At 37.1% G+C, this 24,035-nt stretch overlaps 1 protein-coding gene across 6 annotated transcripts in view; it reads right to left on the reverse strand.

The window, feature by feature from the left end:
- dock10 (dedicator of cytokinesis 10) overlaps nucleotides 1-24,035 on the reverse strand; it is a 77,576-nt gene that overhangs the window by 35,390 nt on the left and 18,151 nt on the right. For 3 of the 6 annotated variants that reach the window (XM_056756180.1, XM_056756179.1, XM_056756174.1), the window contains exons 1-8: nucleotides 22,371-22,680; nucleotides 15,570-15,689; nucleotides 8,268-8,357; nucleotides 6,445-6,527; nucleotides 2,869-2,941; nucleotides 1,427-1,558; nucleotides 687-821; nucleotides 379-565 (exon numbers count right to left, since the gene is read on the reverse strand). In XM_056756180.1, coding sequence (XP_056612158.1) covers nucleotides 379-565; nucleotides 687-821; nucleotides 1,427-1,558; nucleotides 2,869-2,941; nucleotides 6,445-6,527; nucleotides 8,268-8,357; nucleotides 15,570-15,689; nucleotides 22,371-22,532 — 982 coding nt within the window. In that variant the 5' untranslated portion in view covers nucleotides 22,533-22,680. Of the gene's footprint in view, nucleotides 1-378; nucleotides 566-686; nucleotides 822-1,426; nucleotides 1,559-2,868; nucleotides 2,942-6,444; nucleotides 6,528-8,267; nucleotides 8,358-15,569; nucleotides 15,690-19,208; nucleotides 19,337-22,370; nucleotides 22,681-24,035 lie in introns of those variants that run through there. The other 3 variants (XM_056756178.1, XM_056756177.1, XM_056756176.1) reach the window with 3 other exon arrangements.

A 24,035-nucleotide genomic window follows, 5' to 3' on the forward strand; every position in this document is an offset into this window, starting at 1 on the left:
GGTTATTGCGAGGTAACAAAACTTGGGCGGTGTGCATACAGTCCCTCACGTACGCATAAAAGGAAACTATATTTCAGCCTTAAGAGTATAAACACCATCAGCACCTTACCCTCAACGTGACTCTTTGCAGAATCTGTCTGTATCTGTCCCTTTCTATGCTTCAAATCTAACTTGCTATCACGAGCTGCTTTCGAGACTGCCTAACCTAGCAGGTTCAGGCTGAAATAACTGCAAAAGTTTAATACTGAAGGATGTGGGAAAAGTAAACCAGATTCTTGAGGAAAACAGTGCTGCCTTGCAAGCACTAGAGTACATTTGTGAAGTACAGTAAAGCATCTTTCCGTAGTTTGTAATGTTGTGGTAACATTAATCCCTCACCTTGCTTATTGTCACTCAGGTCCATACTTTTGCGGTCCAGAACTGGGCCATCTGGAGAACTAATCTGTAGGATGCGTGTGAGAGTGCTGATCCAATCATCCATGTCCACTTCATTCTCAGCAGCCAGGACAAAATACGTCACCTCGTTCATTTTCAGCTCAAAGGCGTGTTTTCGCAGCCGGCTGTTCTATATGAACCACATATAAAGCCAGAAATCAAATCACAATCTTACTTTCCCTAGTTGCGTTAACTTTGGGATATTGTGCGTTGATATTGTGATGTTTGCTGAACTGCTTTAAGGCACTAACCTGAACCACCCCTGTGCAGGAATCTAGAAAAATGCAACCTTTGGGTTCTTTCGAGATTTTCTCATCTTTATAGAAGTTCATGATATACGAGTTGTCAGTCAGCTGTGTTAATTGAAAATATCTCCTCTTGAAGGACTGTTAAAGTGAAAGAGACAAAGTTAACTTACGTAAGAGATACATTGTTATACCATATATAAAATTAAACTTGGAAAATTTGGTAGAGACACTGTAATGTACATTCAGTCAAATATTTGGAACAATGCCTATAACCAGACAGATCTTGACCCCCATTGACTCCCACAGTAGGAAAAAATACTATTTCAATTTTAGGTCCGTTGAACACGAAAGACGACATTTTGAAAAAGTAGGACAATAAAACAGTTCTGGGGCACCATTGACTCGCATTGTATTTTTTTCCTACTATGGGAGTCAACGAGGGGCAAAACATGTCTGGTTACAAGCATTCTTCCAAATATCTTTCTCTGTGTTCACCAAAACAAAGACATTCATACAGATTTGGAACAACTTGAAGGTTAGTAAATGATGACAGAATTTTCATTTTAGGGTGAAGTTTCCCTTAAAAAGTAAAATACAGCAGAATGGTTGGTTTGTTCTTGAAGGAAATACTCACCTCTATCAGTAAACAGTAAATGTATGATTGTGACCTAATGTTTTGACTATAACCTGAAAGGTACTTGAGGAACGTGGATCTGAAATGGGTTTATAGAAAAGTCACTCACCCGAACAGTGATACTGTTGTTGACCGTGCTGTTGAAGTTCCCTTTATACAGCCAGCCAGACTTAAAGACACCAATTCCGCCTCCACTCCCACTACCTCCTCCGCCTTTAGACGATGACAGAGACGTGGTATCCTACAAAATAGAAGTGATTTGAATTATCTGTTCATTCATATGTAGGGCCGTAGCTAGAGAATTCTGGGCCCCCTGAAAAATGGGGGCCCCAACCGCCTTCCAACTAGTAGACGATATTTGATATCAACTTATGAAAAAGTGTCTTAAATAAATGCATGAAGACTTTAAACAAACTAATAAAAGAATAATAAAAGACAATACATTGATAAATAATAATAAATAAAACAGATGACCAGCAGTACTGTATAATAGTCTTTTCAATCAGTCTGTTATCAAGTAACTGAAGTTAAAGACTTAATAAATAGAATAAATATTGTGAATAAATAGACCACTTAAATCTTTCTAAAGTCTTTGGTTCATGAAAATAATACGGTATTGCATAATATATCTTTGCCAATTTTCAAAGTTTCTCCCACTTTTGGCTTCAAAATAGCTCCTCAGAAACGGAACTAACGGATACTAAACAAAACAAAACTGCGTAATGCCTAACCTTTAGTAAGGGATAATCCATCGCTAGCCGTGCATTGAGGGATTTTAATGCACAACATGGAGCTAAAGAACCACCCGACGCACGGCTAGCCGTAGATTATCCAGTTTATACCATGGTTATTTACCAAGATAACGTTTTTATTGATGTTTACAGTGTCATTTTAGATGAAACAGGTGAAAATGATGGTTATTTTGTCAGTTAATTTTAATTGTAATCAAACTGACTGGAGCTAGCTGTGCGTTAAAGGCTCTTAATGCACAACTTCCAACCAATCAGAATCCAGTATTCAAACAGACCATGGTATAAACAGTCATATTGAACGATGGCTTTCAGGTTTCTGCAGTAATTTGAAGACTCAAAATAATTAAAACTGCATGTATGCACATGACGATGTTTAAATGTGATGGAAAAAAGGACATGGGTAATGTAAAATATTATATCATGTATTTGTTTTGTTTAATGAAAATGTTTTTATAAATACATCTGAAATTTAATGACTTGGACTTTTTGCGCTGATCTTGGCAAATTAATGACCTTTATGCATTTGGCAGATGCTTTTATCCAAAGCGACTTACATTGCACTATACTATACATATGTATATAAAATATTCCTTATTTTGCTCAGAGATGTCGTTGGGTCAACATCATGTTGCCCCAAGTCCCTCTCTTACTTGGCAAAATCAGGCAGAGCTTCTTTATAAACATATGAAGACAGTTAAAAAAATTATACTGCATTTCTGACAATAGATCCTCCAAAGAAATTCACACAGCACTTTTAAAATGAGAGAGAATAATTTAACTTGAGAGGTACAGTACTGACCTCATCCTTGTCAACATCTTCATGGTCGATCTCAAATGAGTGTGAGGGCAACTTCTCAGCTTTATTTGGCTTCCTGTGGAGGTAGAAGAATTAAGGACAGGGATGAGTCGTGATGAAAAAGAAATCCAAATTCAAAGACATGTAAGCAAACCTGAAAGCGCAGATTCAAATGCAACAGTATATGATGGGTAAACTCTGCTGATGGTCAATTGATATTAATACAGGTAGTTTCAAAACTAAACGAAAATATTTCACATTTCTCACTATAACAAAGATTTACAACTCATTTGTTTCCATCGTTGTTCAGCAAAGCATCTGTCACTCACAGTCAGACCCCACCCCCTTTATTGTAAAAATCCAGCTTGAATAGAAGCTTTCAACAATAACCGATTAGGATACTTACATTTAAAAAAATGACTTAAAATGTCAATGAAAATAGATTACTTGAAATTTGTTTGTATCAACATTTAACAAAGTTTTGTTAAACTCTAACTTTTAAAATTCTTGTACAATTCTGCGGCGCAAATTTTTATGGTTATATTTGTTTTCATGTTGCATCAATCTTTTAGTGTATATTTAGCTTATTAAGTTTTGGACGACTCATTTTTGTTAACTGTTGTTTTGAGCTCAGTGTTATGCCAGTACCTTGTCATTTCAGTGTACGAGTAATAATGCCGAAATGTATAAATGTGTAAAAAAAAATATTTTTTGTAAGTACCGTCTGTGTTAAAAAATAATGTGATTTTCGTATTCAGCATGTTTGTTAAACTTTATTAAGAAACAATAAAAAAAGCGAAAGACAATTTATGAAAAAAACATTGCGTATTTAACAGCGAAGAACTAAATTGTAAGCTAATTTATATGTTTACTGTTTTACTCCGAAAGAAATTTCCACACCACCCCAAAACCCTGAACATGTACATGCGCTGTACTTTTAAATGTCTTCATATAAAGCAAGCTTTGGAGTTCAGCAATGGCATTTCAGGTCCGGTCACCGAGGAAACCCCGTCTGGTTACAATGAGCACATAGCCAAGATGTTCCTTTAAGAATAGCAGGCGATATTTTCCACATCATTTAGTTCATCTGACCACTTTAAATATCCTTTATTCAGACAGGACCCCACACACAGGCATCTATTCTTCAGTCAGCCTGAGCACACTTTAAATCCACACCAGACCTCAGAGCGTTATTATCCAGACCAAAGCACTAATGTCACGAACATTCACACACGTTTTATCTGCATGCATCGCCCTCTGACCTTTAAAGGGATCCCCGACTAGCAAGACTTGTATGCCTTCATTCGTTGTAATAGCCTTACACTACTAGCATTTGGCATTAGAAACACATGAAATATTTTAATTTCTTTAAAAAACCTTAAGGTAATACTCTTTTTAACCATTTTATTGATGACATTAAATGGTTGCATGCACAGGCAGCCAAATCTAAACACAGACACACTTATTAGTTATTGTGTAGATATAAGTTGCCGTAAGGTAAAAAACAAAATATTGCTTAAATAATAAAGAAAAGAACCAAAACTCAAGCATCTTGCTACAGTGTATATAAGTATATTCTCATAATGTATAAAGTATACGATAATAGTGGATGATGATGACTTCACTGTCTTAAAGACGATAGTTTAAAGCTTTGATTTAATGCATATGTTTGCCTACAACAGACTCAGAGTGATATTTTATGGCAGGTCTTATTCGTTTATTCATATTCTCATAATAATTTGAGCAAAAGACGTCATATTTAATGCATTTAATACATTTTTCTCTGTGAAATTTTGTCAACTGTATTGACATTAAATATTAATACAACTATTTTAAATATTGATAATAAAAATAACTGATAAGTTTATTCATGGATTGCCTACATTTTATTTGTTATGGAGACATTTAAATGTGAGATCTGTAAACGTGATTCAAATTCAGCTAGATCCGTCAGGTGAACACAGAAAATATTTGTCCAATATTTTACTGTGACCGTTTCACTGTCTTTTATCTCACATTTATAACGTCACTGCCATTGTTTCAAGCCAAACATCTCTCTATACCCGGGGTTCCCTTTCACACAAAAAACCTGTACTTATTGAGTGTTTAATGTTACCTTTGTAAATACCCTTTATTTTAAATATTAATTGATTGATTAATATTTGATTGATATTAGATTATTTTTATAATAGTTTTTAATACCCATAAGAATATCCTACAAAAATAACTTTTTAATTTAGTCTAATAACTTTTATTAATATAAATTGAATTTTTATAATTATTAATATTTATTAATGCCCAGTTTTATGAAAGCCTGTGCTTTATTTTGTCATTCTTGCCATATTGAGTCGACTATGTATGTAAAGTTTGTCATTTGGGACACAACTCAACACTTCATGAGGGCATCATGCGGGTCCCTAAAGTGCACTTCTTTTTTGTGCGTTCATTTTCAATATGAACGCACTACTCACACGCTTTATACTACAAAATGGCGTAAAATAGAGTATAAGTGCACAATTTGGGTCCCACCTGTAGTTCACTGAGGTTTCCGACCTATATAGGAGATAGGGAGCGGTTTCAGACTGAGCACATCCCTACGTTCCAATTCGCCTACATATACTAGCCCTAATAGTAGGTCGTTTTTTGGGGTTGGAATAGTAGGTACTTTTGATTGCATGGCAAACGAGATTGCACAAACTGGGACATACTAACAGGAAGCGGAAGTCCTAGACAACATTGTGGCCAATAACTGTCACACACATCGAAATACAGCTCATCTTTTCATTAAGTCCACTTCCTTGAAGTGACCATGGCATGTTCCCTTCCGTAACAGACTTCTGAAAGAGCCCTTCGCAAAGGGATTCAGGTTTTAACTTTAGTTTGGAACGCTCCTATAAATGACGTCCCGTTCAAGAAGGGCCCTTCAAGGGGCGTATAAATGTCGTTTGGAAAATGCCCCAGGACTGTGGCCTCCAGGGGCCTTTTCACAACATTTCTGTCCCCGATTTGCCCCTCCTCAAACGGTCCAGGAACTCAAACAGTTTCAATGATTGGTCCAGACTAACGTGTAATGTGAGAAGTTCACATATCGAATCGTACACATCCCAATCTGAGAAAAAAAACAGGCCACCCCGATCTTATCAAACATGTTTGATATTTAAGATTTAATATTTGGAAGATGATAAAATTTCCGTTGCTTGTTAACTGTCACCTGTTCCGTATATGGGACACCTAAGTTTGCTGATTCTTTTTTATAAAGAGTGTGCTTAGATTTTCAGTCATCCTTTTGCGACCCGTATTTTTTAAAGTATTTTTTAATCAAAGAAAAACTTTTTTAATTTATTTTTTACAATAAACCTAACTTTCATGTGTAGGGTCAAAAAGGGCTCTGACGGTACAGCAGAAGAAGAGGCTCTACGATGTGATATTTTATTTCAGTCTATGTAAGAATAATATCCATAAAATGAATTGCTACTTAATGGTCTGTAATGCTTGTCTAAGCACTAGTAACCAGGGTCAAACAGCATCCAAAAACAAAAGCTACCATCCAACACAGGGGTAATGTATTATAGAAATTACCTGGGCAATATGCGGTAATCCCCGGCGTACTCTTCATGTTCGTATTGCACAACATGCCAGGGGGAGTTGAAGTATTGACAGGCCTGTAAAATTTAAACAGAGTAAGATACAATCATGTGTTATATAAGAACTACAAAAAGTCAGGAAGCATTTGCCTCCAAAACAGAACTTTCCACAGAATGATTGTTTGATGAGTGTCTTAATGAATGTAGGATAAGAACGCTAAAATTATTTTATAATCTTATATGTATAGAGTTAGGGGCGATTCACATGTCGCGTCTAAAACCGCATGGAAAACACGAGCCGCACAAAGTTTAAATATTTTCACCTCGATGCGGCGATGTTGCTCCCTATTCGCGCATCTACTTTTAAAACGAACTTGCATGTTCAAAAGACGCAAAATGTGAATCACCCATTACACTTTATTTTGACAGTCCACTTTAGACATTTTACTAACTATTAGTGTAAACTTTATGTCAATTGACTCTCAGTAGAGTATTAGCAGACTTTTAGGTTAGGTTAGTATACAGGGAATGTTGTAGTGATGAAATGTATGGTTTGAAACGCATGTGACGTGTGGATTCACTGTAAGTTTATTTATCAGATAGTTTTAGCACGCACGCGCTCTCGCTCTCTCTCCAGCCTCTGGACGAGTGTAACATCAAAGTGCACTCTAGAGATCCAGGTATCAGCGGTTTCCTCTTTTGAGTATTTTATTGAGTGCAAAAAAAAGTTTTATAGTAATAAGCTATGATGAGCAATTACATTAGCTGATCCGTAAAATGATCCGAACCGTCAGTAGAACGTCTTTATGTTGACCATCAAAGTGTTGAGAGATATTAAGCAGACAGTATAGACTAATCATGTCTTCTAATAATGACAATGTTTACATGGACATCAGTAATCAAAAGATTTGCCTTATTCAGAGTAAGCTAATATTACGATTAAGTTGTTTACATGAGTTTTACTCGCGATAGTCAGTTTTTTAAAGCCGACTGTACACTCTTTTCCCCCCCTGGTGGCTGGCTGCAGTATAGGTCATAACCCCGCCCTCTCCGTGTAATCGAATGGGACAGGAGCCAAACTATAAAATCCAATTACACTACAAATATGTTTTTATATACATATCTATATAGTTTTTATCAGGTTGATGTATGTCCAAGTGTTTGTTTTTCGAAAAGGTTTGATTTTGGTTAGTTATAAGATGTTATAAAAAGGGGTGTGGTAACATAACTTTTTCGTTTGCGATTGAGTCATCAGGGAATATGGGCGGGACCTTGATACGGCGCTCCACTTCGTTCTCCCTACTGCTCAGACTATGGCCCCACTGACGATTCCTTTAGCGCATACCCAGGCTCCAATCTGACGTTTTGACGCAACATGTCAGTGCCCATCGTCGGATATTTTTCGCTCGGTTCTTTACAATTGAAGGAAGTGCCGTCAACCCGTCAATCTTTTTAGTCTATGACACCGAACTATGGCTTTTCACACTTGAAATGATTAACCCTGGGTTATTCTAAACAGAATCCTGGGTTATCAGTTTCACGCTACTTATAATTTACCAGAGGTTAAGAGACGTGAGACTGACACAGAGAATGTGCAAATAAGAATGTTAACCCAGGGTTTAGTGATCTACAGTGTGAAACGTCAGGTTTTGAACGTCCATGGTTATTACTTAACCCCTAGTAAGTTATAAGCAGTGCGAAAAGAGAAACAGATAACCCAGAGTTAACGATTTCGAGTGTGAAAAGCCCTTTTGTGTTTTTATGGGCAGCTGTTTCATATGGGATTACAATCAGATAAAGTCATATGCACACTCTTACCTGTCTGACCAGCAGACATTCAGCATGTTCATCAGCTCCTTCTGGCACAGTGGACTTCACTGTTCTCCTTTCTTTGGGACAAGTGGACACCTGGAATTTAGAGACAGAGAGACAGAGTTAAATGTGTGTGCTTGGTGAATGACTTTTATTTTGTTTTCTTGTGTCTTTGGTTTTGTTCGTGTCATGCCTTTATTTCTAGGTGTATTGTGGCCATTCTAGTCCAGTGTTTGTTGAATTTCAACAGAATCAAACCTCAGGAGTGACACAAAGTCATCCAACGGCAATGTGAAAGACAGACAGCATGACAAGACACATGAAAACTGTGATAAAAAGGTTACCACATATACATTTTCTATTCATGCAAAATATATGTAGAAATATGACTGTTGTATTGCTTAAAAGTGTTTACTTTGCAGTATCTGAGGTGTGAAAAAAATATATTTTCTGCTATTTTGACCTGTTTCTACTATTCTCATTTAATGCAAATAAATGCAAATAAAAACAATACTTTGTTTGAAACGTGGGAGAAATCTTGTTCGTGGTTCACAGAATGAAACAAAAGCGACCATTTAACCTAAACACAACCCTATACATAGCTTATTCAGTTAAACTGAAAATGGTCTTTGAAATTATCTTGTATGTTTTCCGCGGCTGTATGTATGATTTTTTTATGTCATGACAAACATAATGAACTTTTGGTTTGATTTCGACCAACATAAGGATGAATAAATGAACACTTACTTAACCCTGCTCCACTCATCACCCTTCACAACTGGCTAACCACCTCCACAACACACTTTTTCCAACAACGTTCCCATGCACGTGCTCACGACACTATGAAGACGAACACTTCACTTAGAAACTGTTATTCAAAAACGTGAAATTACATATGTTACCAAACAGCAATCAGTATGTACCTAATTGTTTCATCTGTTGATGTGACATGGTTTGGTACAACACGTCCTTTCAATGTTGTCTGCTGAAGTTTTGATGGGTGACAAATGTCGTCAGGTTTCAATGAGAGACCTATCATGGTCAAAATCCAAGGAGTATCGTGTATGCCTTCGGAGGAGTGTGCTAACTTTGGTGTGTTGTATTTTTGATATTTAATGCGTATGCATGCATTCAGGTGCTGCATTGTGGTTGTAGAACTAATTGAGGATCATTTTCTAGCACAGACATATGTGGCTGTATTCTACTTTTAGCCACTGAATCTTTTCTCTATGTAAATACCAATCAAAGTGGGCGTTTGACCATTAATCTTAAAGGGGGGATGCAGTGGTGTTTCATGCATTCTGACTTATTTACAATGTTAAAGATAAGTTAACCCACGTAGTTTCTGCCAATCTCATATAAATCTTGAGTACCTATGCAGTAGTGTTGTGTACGTCGTATTTTCGAAGAGTATTTAGTTTGTTCACATTTATAAAAGAGAGATACATCTTTGCGATTATTTCCGGAAAAAGACGAGATGCTGGAGGCGGGCAGGGGGGACGGAACTACAACACCACCACACAATATATACACCTGGTCTTTTCACAATCAGAAAATGCATGAAGTGACCAAGCCCAAAGATAATGGGAACAAACATATGAATAAAATGTATACCTTGAATGCACTTTAAGTAGCTTATCTGCCAAAAATATAAATGTTAAAGCAGATTTAGCAATCGTGATATTGTCAAAAATGTGAGGGTATTGTAGAAACTATGTATGTTCACGTTACACATGGCACACTTTCATCACAATCCACAATGCTTTTTGTATTTAGAGGTTGCTTTTTTATTGTAACTTTGTACAAGCAGCTTATTACAAACCAAACAGTAAGACAGTATTTCTGATCGCTTGTTTGAATACTGGAAAAAACGTTTCACAGCTGACAATCTATAGACACTTGACAATAAACCATTAACTACGACTTTTGCCTCAGTAAACTCCTAATTTGTTGCCTATTAATAGTTAGTAAGGTAGTTGTTAGGTTTAGGTATTGGGTATGATTAGGGAAGTAGAATCTGGTCATGTAGAATATGTGCTTTATAAGTGCTAATAAACAGCCAATATGCTAATAATAGGCATGCTAATAAGCAACTAGTTGAGAGTGAAAGTGTTATGTCTCATAAAACACAAAGAATAGCGTTAATGTGTTAAAGGGGTCATATCACATGGCTTAAACGAATATTATCGTTTATTTTAGTTGTAATGCAATGTGTTACACAATTTAAGGTATTTTTCACATACCGTGCATGTTAGTATTTCCACTTGCCCCGCTTCTTCTAACTTATAACACACCAGACACAGAAAAACACGTATTTGTGCCATATGTCCCCTTTAATGTGGTTACCACATAAATTACATTTGAAATGAATAAATTATTTGATTTTTTCGGCAGGCAGGACAGCAGGACAGGTGTGCTGAAAATTTAAGAATTAGTAGCCTGCGAATTGTTGATATTGATGAGATATCGAATGTAATCTAGAATTTTTGTATTTTCTGTTTGATGAAAATGAGTAAGGAGCTGTTCATATTCATGTGTCTAAAAACAACCATGCGTCAGCATTCTCCTTTTTTCCAAAGCACTTGGGTACCGCGCTCTCATGGCATCTGCAGTTGCTAAGCAACCAGGAGCCACGCAGCTGGAAAAGTACACATACAGTTTTGGTCGATTGCTCTCTATTTGTCGCTCTATTAATCCACCAATCTCTATTTGAGTGCACTTGCAGTACCGCTAGACAAACTGGTATTAAAATGCATTTTGGTCGATTGGCTCACTACTGGACGATGGAGACACACTGCCATTTTAATCCGTGTCTTTTTTCCATATTCGACAATTTCTGTTCTGATTTCTTGGGGATGAGGGTTTATGGGCGGGAGCATTTTGCTTACCTATAAACATATAAGAAGATTTACCACTAAATACGCATTTTGTTGGTTTACTCTTGAATCAAAACAAAAAGAATAATTCTTCTGGAACATCATCTTTCTATATTACTACATTCTTCGCTCTTTTCTAAGTTAACAGCCCCCTGCTATACTACTTGTCAATATAACCTGTTTACATGACAACATCTCTTCAAAGTCTTCCAAGTGTTTGGGCTTCTGAACAGTTCTTTTGGCCCTATGGCCCTCCGGGATTGACCTCGTGGCTTCCTTTCAACAGTCCCTGGTTGGTCCTGCTGAGAACCAAACCCACTGTCACGTTCACAGTCTTTCTACCAGTTGTCAGTCCCACCACACATTGAGGCAACTTTCTCACACCCACTCTTGTCTGACTGTGAACTTTCCACCTCCTGCGAGAGAATTTGATGTCTATGACTGTTTTGCCATCTCCGAGCATGAGCTGGTACAAGAGTGAGTCTGTCTCTTTGGCAATGAACCACTTGGCTCCATAACTAAAGTTTAATGCCAAAAGTGCACCACCAATTTGAAAACCCCTTACTTTCCATTTGTTGTCATGATACTGCTTTTGTTTGCATTGTTTGTCAAGTACCTTCAGTTGCAAGTCTGGATGCAATAGATTCCACTTCCTTCCCAACACCATTTCACCAGGACTGATTCCTGTGGTGGATTGTGGTGTGATTCTGTATAATAACAGTACACTTGCCACTTTGGATGCCACGCTCCCCTCTCCTGCCTAGTTTTAAATGTTCTCACAAAATAGGCATCATTGTCAGAATCACGATAGCTGGAACTCTTTCTAATCAATTACTAGTATTCCCATATGAGGCAATGGAAAAATAATCCACATCCATCGACTTCCCATCAATGAGAATCCAAAAAGTGACCAAGGAATGGACCGGCATAATCTATGTGCATCCATTCCCAGGGTTTCTCTAGCCACTCCCATGGGTGTAAGCGTTTCGCGTGCTTCGTAGAGGGTGTAAGATGATAATGAATCAAACTTGTTTTGGATTTACATGATTTGTATGCCACCTTGGCTCTGCACAACTTGGATGTGTTTTCGTCAAGTTCATTAAAGCGAAGCCAGACATCACTGCAAGCTTTTGAAGCCACATCCTCTTCTGTGCTCCAGTCTTGACTCTGGGCTGCAATCTTTCGCTACGGTAAACAATCAAATCTCAGGGTACCGCCAGAAATACCAGCATAACCCTTCAGAAAGAAATAAAACATTCCATATAAATGTATTTTTAGACCCAAACGATCAATGTTGATGATCACGGCTTCCATGACCAATCGTCGCTGTCACTTCTGAGTCCTTGAGTACTTGTGCCCAGCCCTAATAACAGTATAGTGTAGTGTAGTTTTGTTTTAAACACAACATTCTTTACAAAATAAAGAATAAACAACAATAAACAACCCCTAGGTTGTTGTGCAGGGAGCTTCTTACAAACAATTACAACTTATTACAAATTCTAGCTGTCAGGGGAAAAAAGGCAGTGTTGTGTGTGTGTGTTGTCATGACATTACTTTTGATTGTCGCCACATATCAAAATGACTCATTTATTCATAACATACAAACTTTTTTAAGTAGCAAAATTTGCTTGAACATTTATATCTTTGGTAGTTGCTTTAGATAAGTGACTAATAGTAAGATCATTATGTCTTCCCAAAATGCTCTTAACTTCCCAATTTTTTAAAAGAGAGTTCTCCAATGCAGGGGTAAATAAGGAACTGTTTCTTTTTACATGTGTCACAGTTTTGCGCTACCTTTCAATGGTGTCCCACATTGTCCCACACAAACAGATTACCTGTCCCACATTTGGTTTGTTGGGTGGTTGTAACCCTATGTGGCAAATCAAATGTGAGAACGCGGGAGTTAATGTTAACAGGGCAAAGCAGTGACCTCTCAAATTTACTGGTTTTTATTATATTTTGTTGTCATCTTGTCATACTTTATTATAAGGAGATAAAAATGATCCTTTTCAACGTTTATTGACATTGCGATACAATTCTATTCTGGTTTTGGTTGAAGTGAGCCTTTGGGCTGGAAATCGTCCACCTAATGTGGCAACACTGTCAGCAAGATGTTTCAGTTTTAATGTTGAACGAGTGCAACATATAATCAATATAAGAGGCAAAACATTTCATATTTAAAAACTGATTTATGACAGAAATGACAGTACGACTTACAGTATTATCCAATGAGACAAACTACAAACGAAAAAAGATCATAAACGTGATTCATATTTTTTTGCATCAGTGTGACTAAAGAAGAAACATTAAAAGAGCTGTGTTCAGCGTTTTATTGGGGATATAAATAAATTAATTGAAGCGTTACCATGTAAATTGACAAATCTTTATTTGTCTATTTCTTTATCTCCAAGTTTTCTCTTTTTGACAAGATCTCCCAAGTGTCTACAATCTTTGTATAATGATACGTCCATGTCTGATCTGCACTTAAAATTCAAAGGTACAGTTCATCTATAAATAAAAGCATTGAAATTCTGTTCAAAATTTTTGACAATCACAGTACCAAACAGAAATTTCCTGGTATGAAGCTGCCACGGACAAAGGCGGAAGGCAACACGAAGAATTGGTAAAATTATGGTTGAGAACTTGAGGGAATTCTGTTGCAATTATTATCAATACGCTTGTTCTTTACGCTCTATAATCTTAAGAAGGGGTCTAGGATGTGGCCCGGGTGATGGCTAATAGTCTTTTATTGTCCTTGTGTTCTACACAATGGTAGTTCAGTTGTGTGGTCAAGTTAAGAGCGTGACTCTGAAACGGGAAGTAGTATTGGCTACTTTTTAACTTAAGTACATTTTAGAGCCCATGCTTCTTTACTTTTACTTGAGTAAACAAGTTCAACTTTTACCAGACTACTTTTAAACATGAGTATATGTACTTCCACTCAAGTAAAGGATGTGTGTCCTTTTTTCCATCTCTGGCACACAGTACATGAGAAACAGAACTAAAATTGTTATGTGTTGCATCGAGCAAATGTGTGCAAACGGCAATGATTTGTGCTATGTGTAGCCCAGAGCATGAAAGAGGATGTGGTCTGAACAGGTCACCTTCTCGGCTGTTCTAAATGCAGCCTACGGGGAGAACACATGCACACGCAATCACATGCAAAGTCCTGCGGTGACTAATGAAAACATCAAGTTGATATAAAGAGTTATATATTCTTCAGCAAGAGTTGTGTTTGCCCATTTCTCATAATCCATCTCTCATTTTCAAAATGAGAAAGTTTTACAATATAGGCCAGGGACCAGCAACCTTTTTGACACGAGGTGCCATTCAAATTTTTCTTGGTCTGATTCTTAATATGTCCTTCAGCGCTACTGTGTCCTCGTGTTCTTGTTCTACATCATCAATACTCACAAGAACCGAGAACGCCTGAATGTACCTGGATGTGTTCTTGATATCAAGGGGGCTGAGCGTTATGGCGTTATTCTGAAAAATCAAATTTACTTTTTTATTATGTTAGTCATGAACAGTGGTAAGCATGGACGGAGGTCCCAGGTGCAGACAGCTGGTAAGGGGTCAACAAGACATTTTAATCATGCTTTTCTTGATCTAGGGGCAGAACCATGACAATGTTGTCATGGTTTTATTGTGTTTGTTAGCTGTATTGTTTTAGAAATTATGGCTTAAATCAAAAGAAACCAACTGCAGTTTGATTGATATTAATTGGAATGCACAATCAAAAAACATGATTTTTGATCTCATTTGGGAACTAAACTCTTCAAATAATCTTTTGACCTTCTTTCAGTCTGTAGTTTTGTGATCCGCTCCAGTCCAGCGCTTTCTCTCTCACCCACAGTATTAGATAAAAAAGCTCATTCTCACCACGTATTTCAGAAGTCAGATTGCTTTGTGAAGCTGTTAAAAGTTTAACTTCAGGCGTGCCAAGGTGAAACTTGCGTTGAAACATGCGATGATGCTCGCCGCGTGAGGGCTTTGATGTGATATTTTAGGGAGTTGCGTGTGGTTTCACCAGAGAATCGCAGTGCAAAGACAAGCTCCAGAATAAACAAAGACAGAGAGTCACAACAAACTAAATATGCTCATCTGATAAGAGAATAAAGAGCGATAAATACCTACAGTACAGACCCCATGAACACCAGTTTATAACACCAGTCATATACTGTACTCTCATTGTTTGTTCATATAGTCATACTATGTTTTTATACATGTTATCTATCTTCCTGCTGTATGCATTTGATAACGGCAGAAGATAAATATAAATAAATGACAAATTCCCAAGATTTTACATTTTTATTATTCCCCATTGCCGCGGGGGCCCCCTAAGGAGGGGCCTGGTGCGGTTGAATCGCCCAAAAGACGCCACTGAACAAACATACAGGCAAACAAATGCTGAAAGAAGTTAAAAACTTACAGTGAAGTCAAGCTCTGGAAATAGTAGCAAGTCCTGCTGTGGGTCTTTCCTGAGCTCAGGTTCAAGCTCTAAGATCGCAGCTTCGTAGTCCAGTGGGTCAATCAGTTTTGGTTTCTCCTGCTTGAGAATAGAATAGAAATAGAATCACAAATAGAATCATCATCAACAACAGTCTTCCGAGTCTTAGAAGCAACAATTCTATGTTTTTATAGTAAGAACTAAATCTAGCGTTGGTTGGTCAAACATACGATTGTATTTTGGACAATAAAGTTTTAGTCTAATTGGACTTATTTAAAATGCATATATTAGGGGCAATCGTGGCCTTATGGTTAGAGAGTCGGACTCGTGACTAGAAGGTTTGAGGTGTAACGATTAGGGGTAACGATTGAGGTGTCCTTGAGCAAGGCACCTTACCCCTACTTGCTCCCTGGGCGCTGCAGTGATAGCTGCCCACTGCTCTGGGTGTACGTGTGTGTGTTCACTTCTCACTGGATGGGTTAAAAGCAGAGTTATGGTCTATATTTTGGATATGGGTCACCATATCTGACAAATAGGTCACTTTCACTGTTCACATGTTATCCTACCAGATAATATGGCATCATTTATGGATTGGTTTAATAAAACACAATTTTATTCAACCAATGCGATTCCGTTAAAGGCGATTACACGATTAATGAACTTTACTGTTCAGATACTTTGAAACCGCTGTATTGTACCCTACAAATTAAGAAAAAATTAACGGTGACTGTCAAGTTTTGAATTGGCTTTGAACTGGTTTTGAACTTGCACTTCCAATAAAATCAAGCGGAACACGGCCTAAGTTAAACTGTAGATGTAGAAAGTATTTTTGGCCCTGATGTTTAATCAAAAGCAGAACTCCAGTAGAAAATATGAAAGAAACAAAAAGGTTACAAATTCATGAGCTGAAGGTCCAAAACGGATACAATTACAAACATTATTTCACCACAAACTTCTAATAATAAATAAGCAGAAAAAGAGAAGAGATTCCAAACAAATGAATCAATCTGAAGCTGACGTGTGTTACTATAATAACAAAAACAATCAATTTCAAATATGCCATATGCATGTTTGCTGAGGGGAAAAATCCACAAAGACATGGAGTTGATACACACACAATACACACGCAGTTTGTATAATCCAAACTAAGAGCAAGCGGCATAACATGACACCAAAGACATGTCAACAAGACCAGAAGTGTATTTTACTCTCAAGGATCAAGTATATTTACTTTATCAGAGGAATATTTGCATTTAGGATTTTGTTTTACTTCCATCCATAATAAAGCATAGCATATATCATAATTTTTAACCATCTACATTTAAAAATTCATGTACATTTTGACATTAAAAAAGTACATTAAAAGTCATATTTTACTTTTTAACAAAATTATTTGAGTAAAAGTTGATTTTTATTGTACTGAAGTACTAAAGGAAAAAACGACATAAAACTTGTATATTATGAAAAGTATTTAAGTTTAGTTTTAGTTTATTTATAAAGCACTCTTTAAACAACGTACCGCTGTACCAAGGTGCTCTACAATACACCACACAATAAAACATGAAAGAAATCCTCACAACATATTGTAGTTAAGTAATACAGTAAATAATAACAGAAGATACTTGTTAAATGTTCTTTGCACTTTAACCCTCAGAACAAAACACTGGTGTAAACAATTAGGGAGTTGTAACGACGACAGAACTACAGAAGACTGGAACAGAACAGAACATGATGAGGAAGGACTACAAAATAAAAGTCAACCAAAATACAAGATTAACACCCTGTGATGTTCTATTATATAACACAGTCATCTGATCATGTTTTGATTTCATATTTTAAATGTTTTTTACTAATCGGATTTTAACAGCCAATCCACATTAAATCTGAGCATCCAACAGCTCCATCTGTCAATAGTCTGTTATGAAACCAACAGAGGTCAATGAGACATCTCACTAATAATGCGAAACAAACACTTGTTGTTTTGATTTTTATGAGTGTGTAGAGGCACACATGAAGCAGTTTTACACACCTAAGACACAACTGACACAACTTTCCCGTGACATAGACCATCTAATCTCAATGTAACTAAATAGGCCTCTAAAAATGTATGAGCATACAGACACCATCAACAGGGGGATCTGTCACAATAAAATCTACAAATAAGACACACATAACAATATGCTTATTCTGGACAACCCCTAACTGCCAAACTGTTGTCTAGCTTTAGGTTGTTCTGCTTTGTGATGGCTATTCTTCGTTGACTTTGAAATAACCTATTCATTTGAATCGACTATTGTTCCACTGCTTCCTCTCTTGACACCACACACTTGCAAATTCCTACAAGCAAACACAGAATACACAATAAACACAATACTGCTTTAAATGTGTATGATGACCACTGCAAATGATTGTTGCATCATATCACACTGTCCTTCTATATTTCCTTCCATTTGTATTCAGTATTTCCGACATGAATTAAATTGCTATTTGTCATGAAGTAAAACCCTAAACAGGACTAGGACACTAAGGTTAACATGCACATTTTCATTTTTTTATAGCAGGAAATATTACAATGGTGGTCAAAAGTGCCCCAGAACTGTTTGCTTTCCTGCATTCTTCAAAATATCTTCTTACAAGTTCAACAGAACATAATGAACCAATTTTTCCTACTATGGGAGTCAATGGTGACCGAGAACTGTTCATTCTTCCAAATATCTTCCTCTGTGTTCATCAGAACAAAGACATCAATGCAGATTTGTAGCAGATTTTGGGTGAGTAAAAGAAGATTTTTTTGGGGTAAACTGTTCCTGAGTGTGGAAAGCCAGAAAGTGTCATAAGATATATTAAAACCTACTAGGATACATTTTCTCGAATACAATTAAATACAATATAGTCACAGTAATATATCATTACTGTCCAGTTTCATACCATCATGTATCACACTGTAATTGCACTTAAAATCCTATAGAGATTAAATGAAGAGTTTGGTTCCAAAATGAGATTTTTCTTTCTAAAATCAAGTTTTTTATTGTGCATTCCAATTAATATCAATCAAACTGCAGTTGATTTAGCAGATTTAAGCCATATAACTCAAACGAATACAGCTAACTGACGCAATAAGGATGAGGATAACATCATAAAAAAAATCTTATTTTGGAAACAAACTCTTCAAATGTTCTTCACTCCACTTTAATAAAAGTTCATTTAATTGAACACAGATAAGTCTTTCTCCATCAGTCCAAACATTATAATCATTCAGTTTGTACAACAGTTACTCAACTACCAGGCTGTGTATGTCAACATGTGCCCATCACTTTGCCCTCCACATTCATATGTACTTCACCAATTATCCTTACGTTAACTGAAACCGATTCTTAAGAGAACCGGCAGTATCCATGTTTCAAAGAAAGTAAAGCAGGTCACTTCCAGTGAACAGACAGAACAGTGTTCTTAAACACACAAAAATCAACAAAACTGTACACTACTAAGATATAAAAAGAAGTTGCGACGGATGTAACAACACAAAATTAGCAACAGAACACGGCCATTGTAGAAGCATCTTCTGTAGAAGTAAACTGAGCACATTGACAGTCAAATAAAATAACCAGATCAGATACATACACAGCTGACTCGTGTGCAGTCTGCTCGCACCCGCCTGCCTTTTATTTTCTTCCGAAATGTGATTTTACTTCTAAAACTCATAATCACACTCGCGTTCACAACTGAACATAGAGAAGAGAAGCAGCACTTTCCTGCGTGTAAGTGCAAGTGAAACCTTTTCGTGTGCAAGCACATGGTAGGGGAAGTAGACCTATAATGACGTGCGACCACCAAAGATAGGCGGAAGAAGAGAACTATAAATAAGAAAGAAAATAAAATAAAAAATTGACACCTTAGTTGAAACCACATATGCATTGAGAGGTGCACACATGTTCATGCATGTAAACACACACATTTAGGCCCAACTGTTATACAGGCAGACAGCAAAAACTATGAGTCCCACACATTTTATATAAAAGGAGCTCATAACAGTGACGAATCCATCGCCAGGTCAAAAAAAGAAATGTCGCTTTTTTAGATTATCAGGAAGTAAGTCTGTGTTCTTGTTTGATTAACAGAAGCGGTAGTTTCCCCTTTCATGAGTTTCAAAATCTATGAACAGTGTTGTCAATAAACAGATTGCCTTTTGTTAGTATTGATATAATAGTGTGTGAAAAATGCAGTAATCATGGAGAACATTTTTAGTCTGTTGCGATACTATGCTGGGATCCATTCACACCTGCTCTTCCCTGGTCATTTCATTTTCCAGGACTGTGGCCACCTCCCTGTGTCCTGTCTCAATGCCCTATTTCTATGCCCCATGGTCCAGGATCACCCATCCCACCTGTGGACTTATTGACCACGTTTACATAGACGTCAGTAATCAAATTATTTGCCTTATTCTGAGTAAACTAATATAACGATTAAGGTGTTTACATGAGTTGCTTTAAGAATACAACTTTCATGTTCCCGTTTTACATGTTACACTATAGTTCAATTAATGGCATACAATATTATGTCCCTAAGCGACGCTGTTCTACATTTCCTCCATAATTTCATGTATCAACAAACAGTTCGTCTTCGCTATGGTACAACATACAGTTTTTGGTGTTTCATTTATTTTCTAGAATCGATGGCATATTTCATTTTCCATTTTGGATCAAAAATGTGCTTTCTTGCATTAAGCCATGTTGTTTGCTGTAAAACGAAACGGCCCTGCTTGTGTGTGACCTGTCGCAAAATGCCGGGAAAGTTCCTACGCGCCAGTAATAGTGCAATTAAGCTTTGTAGCTGTACAACTGATGATCCGCATCCAACCTGCCAGAGTTTGAGAGGATCTGAGGAGAAGAATGGTGGAAAATGGCCAAATGCAGATGTGTAACGCTTTTCATGTCATGCTCGTAACGTAACGAAAAAAGTTTTCATGTAAGTGCCAAGAAATGAATTTCTCGTGACTAAATAATGTTTTTATAAATCTGGAGAAGTGATATAATAATAACTGTCTATTATTAGAAAATTAAAGTGCTTTACACCGTGTATGTACGTAAACTTATTGTTGGACACTCCATAAACCCAAGTGCAACATTAAAAATCTGAAAATATTTACTGTTTAAAGATAAAAAATTCCCAGACCTTCAGTAAACAAAGGGTGCGGCTTTGGATGTATTTAAAGGTTGAGGTTTGCCTAGTAAAATAATGATAATGCATTATTTAACAACACATTTTAATACAGAAACTCTTTTTCTATTAAAAATCTGCTGAAGTGTTTCCAGTTAAGTGTGTCATTTGCATCAGACGTTCAGCCAGCGCTCCGTGGGTGACGTATGAGGATGAGACTAGCTTTAATTGAGTAATTCAAGCACTGCATGAGTTCCATTCACTCGATAAACACAGATCCCAAACCAGTCTCTCCTTCACAAGACCATTGATGCACAGATGCTGCTTGGCTGTTCACAAAGATCTTCCAAGAGTCCCATTTCCCCAGGTTATGGCTGCTGAAACATTTCTCTCTGTCTCTCAGCTGGACCGGAAACCATGTCTGCACTGCTGGATCACACATCTTTGCCTCCTTTCCAAGTATGTTAAATAACACTTGTGAACCATACACACAAGTGAATGTTATGCATGACTACTACATAAATCAATCTAATGCAGGATGCTACGTTAATCTCAAATGAACAGAAATGTATATGACATGAGCTTCTTAACATACAGCAGGAGATTATTGTATTAGTCTATATAAACACTTGATGTGAAATGGATGTCGAATCAAAACCGATTGAAACGAACTCTGACAAACACTAAATTGACAAAAAAATAAAAACACAGACTTGCATTGAAGAGACAACCCAAGCAATATTTGAAGAAACAAGAATATCATGGAGGCTCAGACCACTTTTGATGACTTGGATCAGTAAGCAAGCAACTACATACCGATGTTCTTGCAACAACCCACAAGACCCTAACAATGTGGTGAGGAGTTTCCAAGCCCAAGTCAAAATGGTTTGACATTTGGTTTTAGAGACTAGTTGATGGATGTTTTTCCAACACAACCACAGAGAAAACAATCGGGACAAAACACAATATGACGTAGTCACAGCCTCACATGTCATGCCCATGGACCGTTGGCCGAACATCTGATGCATAAACCACACTTTTCTCGAAACACTTCAGCACGTTCCAAGTCGCCATCTGATTGGTCGAATTGTACAGGATACGAGTCTGAGGTGTCTCTAACAGTCCGCCTCGAAAACAACACAAAGCCGTCTGGTCGATGAAACAAGATGTTGTGTTTACAACCCATGCAGTAAGAATTTATGCATTACTTTTTCAAGTATTGGAGTCATTCAGTTCAGCCATGTGCAAATACGAGTGTTGACCATCTGAAACAAATTTTGCGAATCTTAAGCAATTCCTGTGATCCTAGGCTAAAATCTGGAGTCTTCCATCGCTAGTTTGACCTGCTTGCTGATCAATGACCATTTGATTAAATTCTGCCTGTGACTTCTCAATCGACAATCTGTAAACACCTGGACCAGTTTTCTCGTATGTGTAGTGACGTACACGCAGACACTAATGAGTTCCTACCGTGTGACATGGTTTTTATCAGTTTGTGCGGTGCGACTAGCAACAATCCCAAAGAACCATTTAAAATGTGACTTCTGGCTTTAAAGGAATAGCGAGATTTGCACATTTGTGTTATTTCAATCATTGGTATATACTGTATTGTCCAGCCCTAGTTACCATGATGGTAGTTTTGCTGGGTTTGCTGATGACGGTCTCCTCTTCCAGTGGCGTGATTCCGGAAAAAAGTCTTTCTTGCTGGCGAGAACAGATGTTGGAGTTATTGCTTCTCAGTATGGCGTCCAGAGCATGTAGTAGAAACACACTGGGCGTGCAGCCCATGCCTGAAGATACCCGAACCAGCTCAGGGCTCCATGGATTTTCATCAACAGACTTTTAGAATTAAAAGTGGCAAAAAGGCTAATGTCCACCACATGAGCTCTTAAGGCATTAAATCAGGTATGTGTCGCCCCATCCTTCTGGCATGTATGTCTGCTCAGTTCTGTCTGCTTACATCCTGTGTGTATCTTCCTAAAGTACTCTCTCTCTCTCTCTCTCTCTCTTTCTCTTTCTGGAAGAGTGAAGACCAGGAAACACTAACAACATTGTCTCACACAAATCAGCCTTCCCTGCAGCTGTGCACAGCTGGACGCACCAATCAGCACCCGCCCTCCGCATCAGCTGACCAGAACAGAGAGCCAAAATCATGCTGGCAACATACACACTCCCACAGTCTGCTTTTGCACATGCCCAGTTTCTTTAAATCCCCCTTTTTTCTGCTGTGTTCTGCCAGAATGTAAGACGTATAATTGGTGAGAAATGTACCTCTTAAAGGGACAGTTCACCCGAAAATGAAATTCTGTCATCATTTACTCACCTTTGAGTTGTTCCAAATCTGTATAAAAGACTTTGTTCTGATGAACACAGAGAAAGATATTTTGACGAATGCTTGGAACCAGACAGATTTTGCCCCCCATCGACTCCCGTAGTGGGAAAAAATACAATGGTAGCAAGAAGTGCACCTGACCTGCAGTCTTAAAAATGCTTCTTTTGTGTTTAACAGAAGAAAAAAAAACGATCAAGTCATTTTTCCTACTATGGGAGTCTATGGGAGGCAAGATCTATTTGGTTATAAGCAAGGTGAGTAAATGATGACAGAATTTTCATTTTTGATTAAAAAATAGAATGAACTCAAATCGATAGCCATGCGCAATAAAATACACATATTTTTGGAGGTATACTGCTTTAAAAAGATGCTAAGATGCATACAATTTTTTAAAATATGCATAAAAAACTTGGGTGGTCAATTGAGACAGATCCATGTTTTTTATATTATTTTTGCTCGAACCCGAGATTGCCGTTTGCAGCTATATGTTTTATATTTTTTTTATAATTTATATAGCAACATTTTATTTTACACTTTTACACTGTATAACTGAAAAATACTCCGGTTACATAGAATCAAATTTTAAACAACAATTAAATGTTTCAAGTAGGTCAAATTAACTGTAGCATTCAAGATGAAACCTGAATGACCAATAAAAATAATACACTGTAGAGTCTTCACTGTATAAAATAAATATGAAATGACTCTAAATAAAGCTACAAAAGTTTCATTTTTTCTTTAATATGTGACACAGATGAATTAGGTTACTGTCACTTTAATGCAAATTCTTTTTTGGATTCTGATATACATTTAAAACACAACGGACTGTGGTTATGTGAACCTTTTGTGTTTTTTAAATAACAGCGTTTGTATTTGACAGTAGAAGAACATATACAAGACGAGAAAGAGAACTTCATGATGATTATTAGGCTAACGGAGATGTCTGGAACTGAGATAAC

The sequence above is a fragment of the Triplophysa dalaica genome, chromosome 9, assembly GCF_015846415.1.
Source record: "Triplophysa dalaica isolate WHDGS20190420 chromosome 9, ASM1584641v1, whole genome shotgun sequence".
Classification (NCBI taxonomy): Eukaryota; Metazoa; Chordata; class Actinopteri; order Cypriniformes; family Nemacheilidae; genus Triplophysa; species Triplophysa dalaica.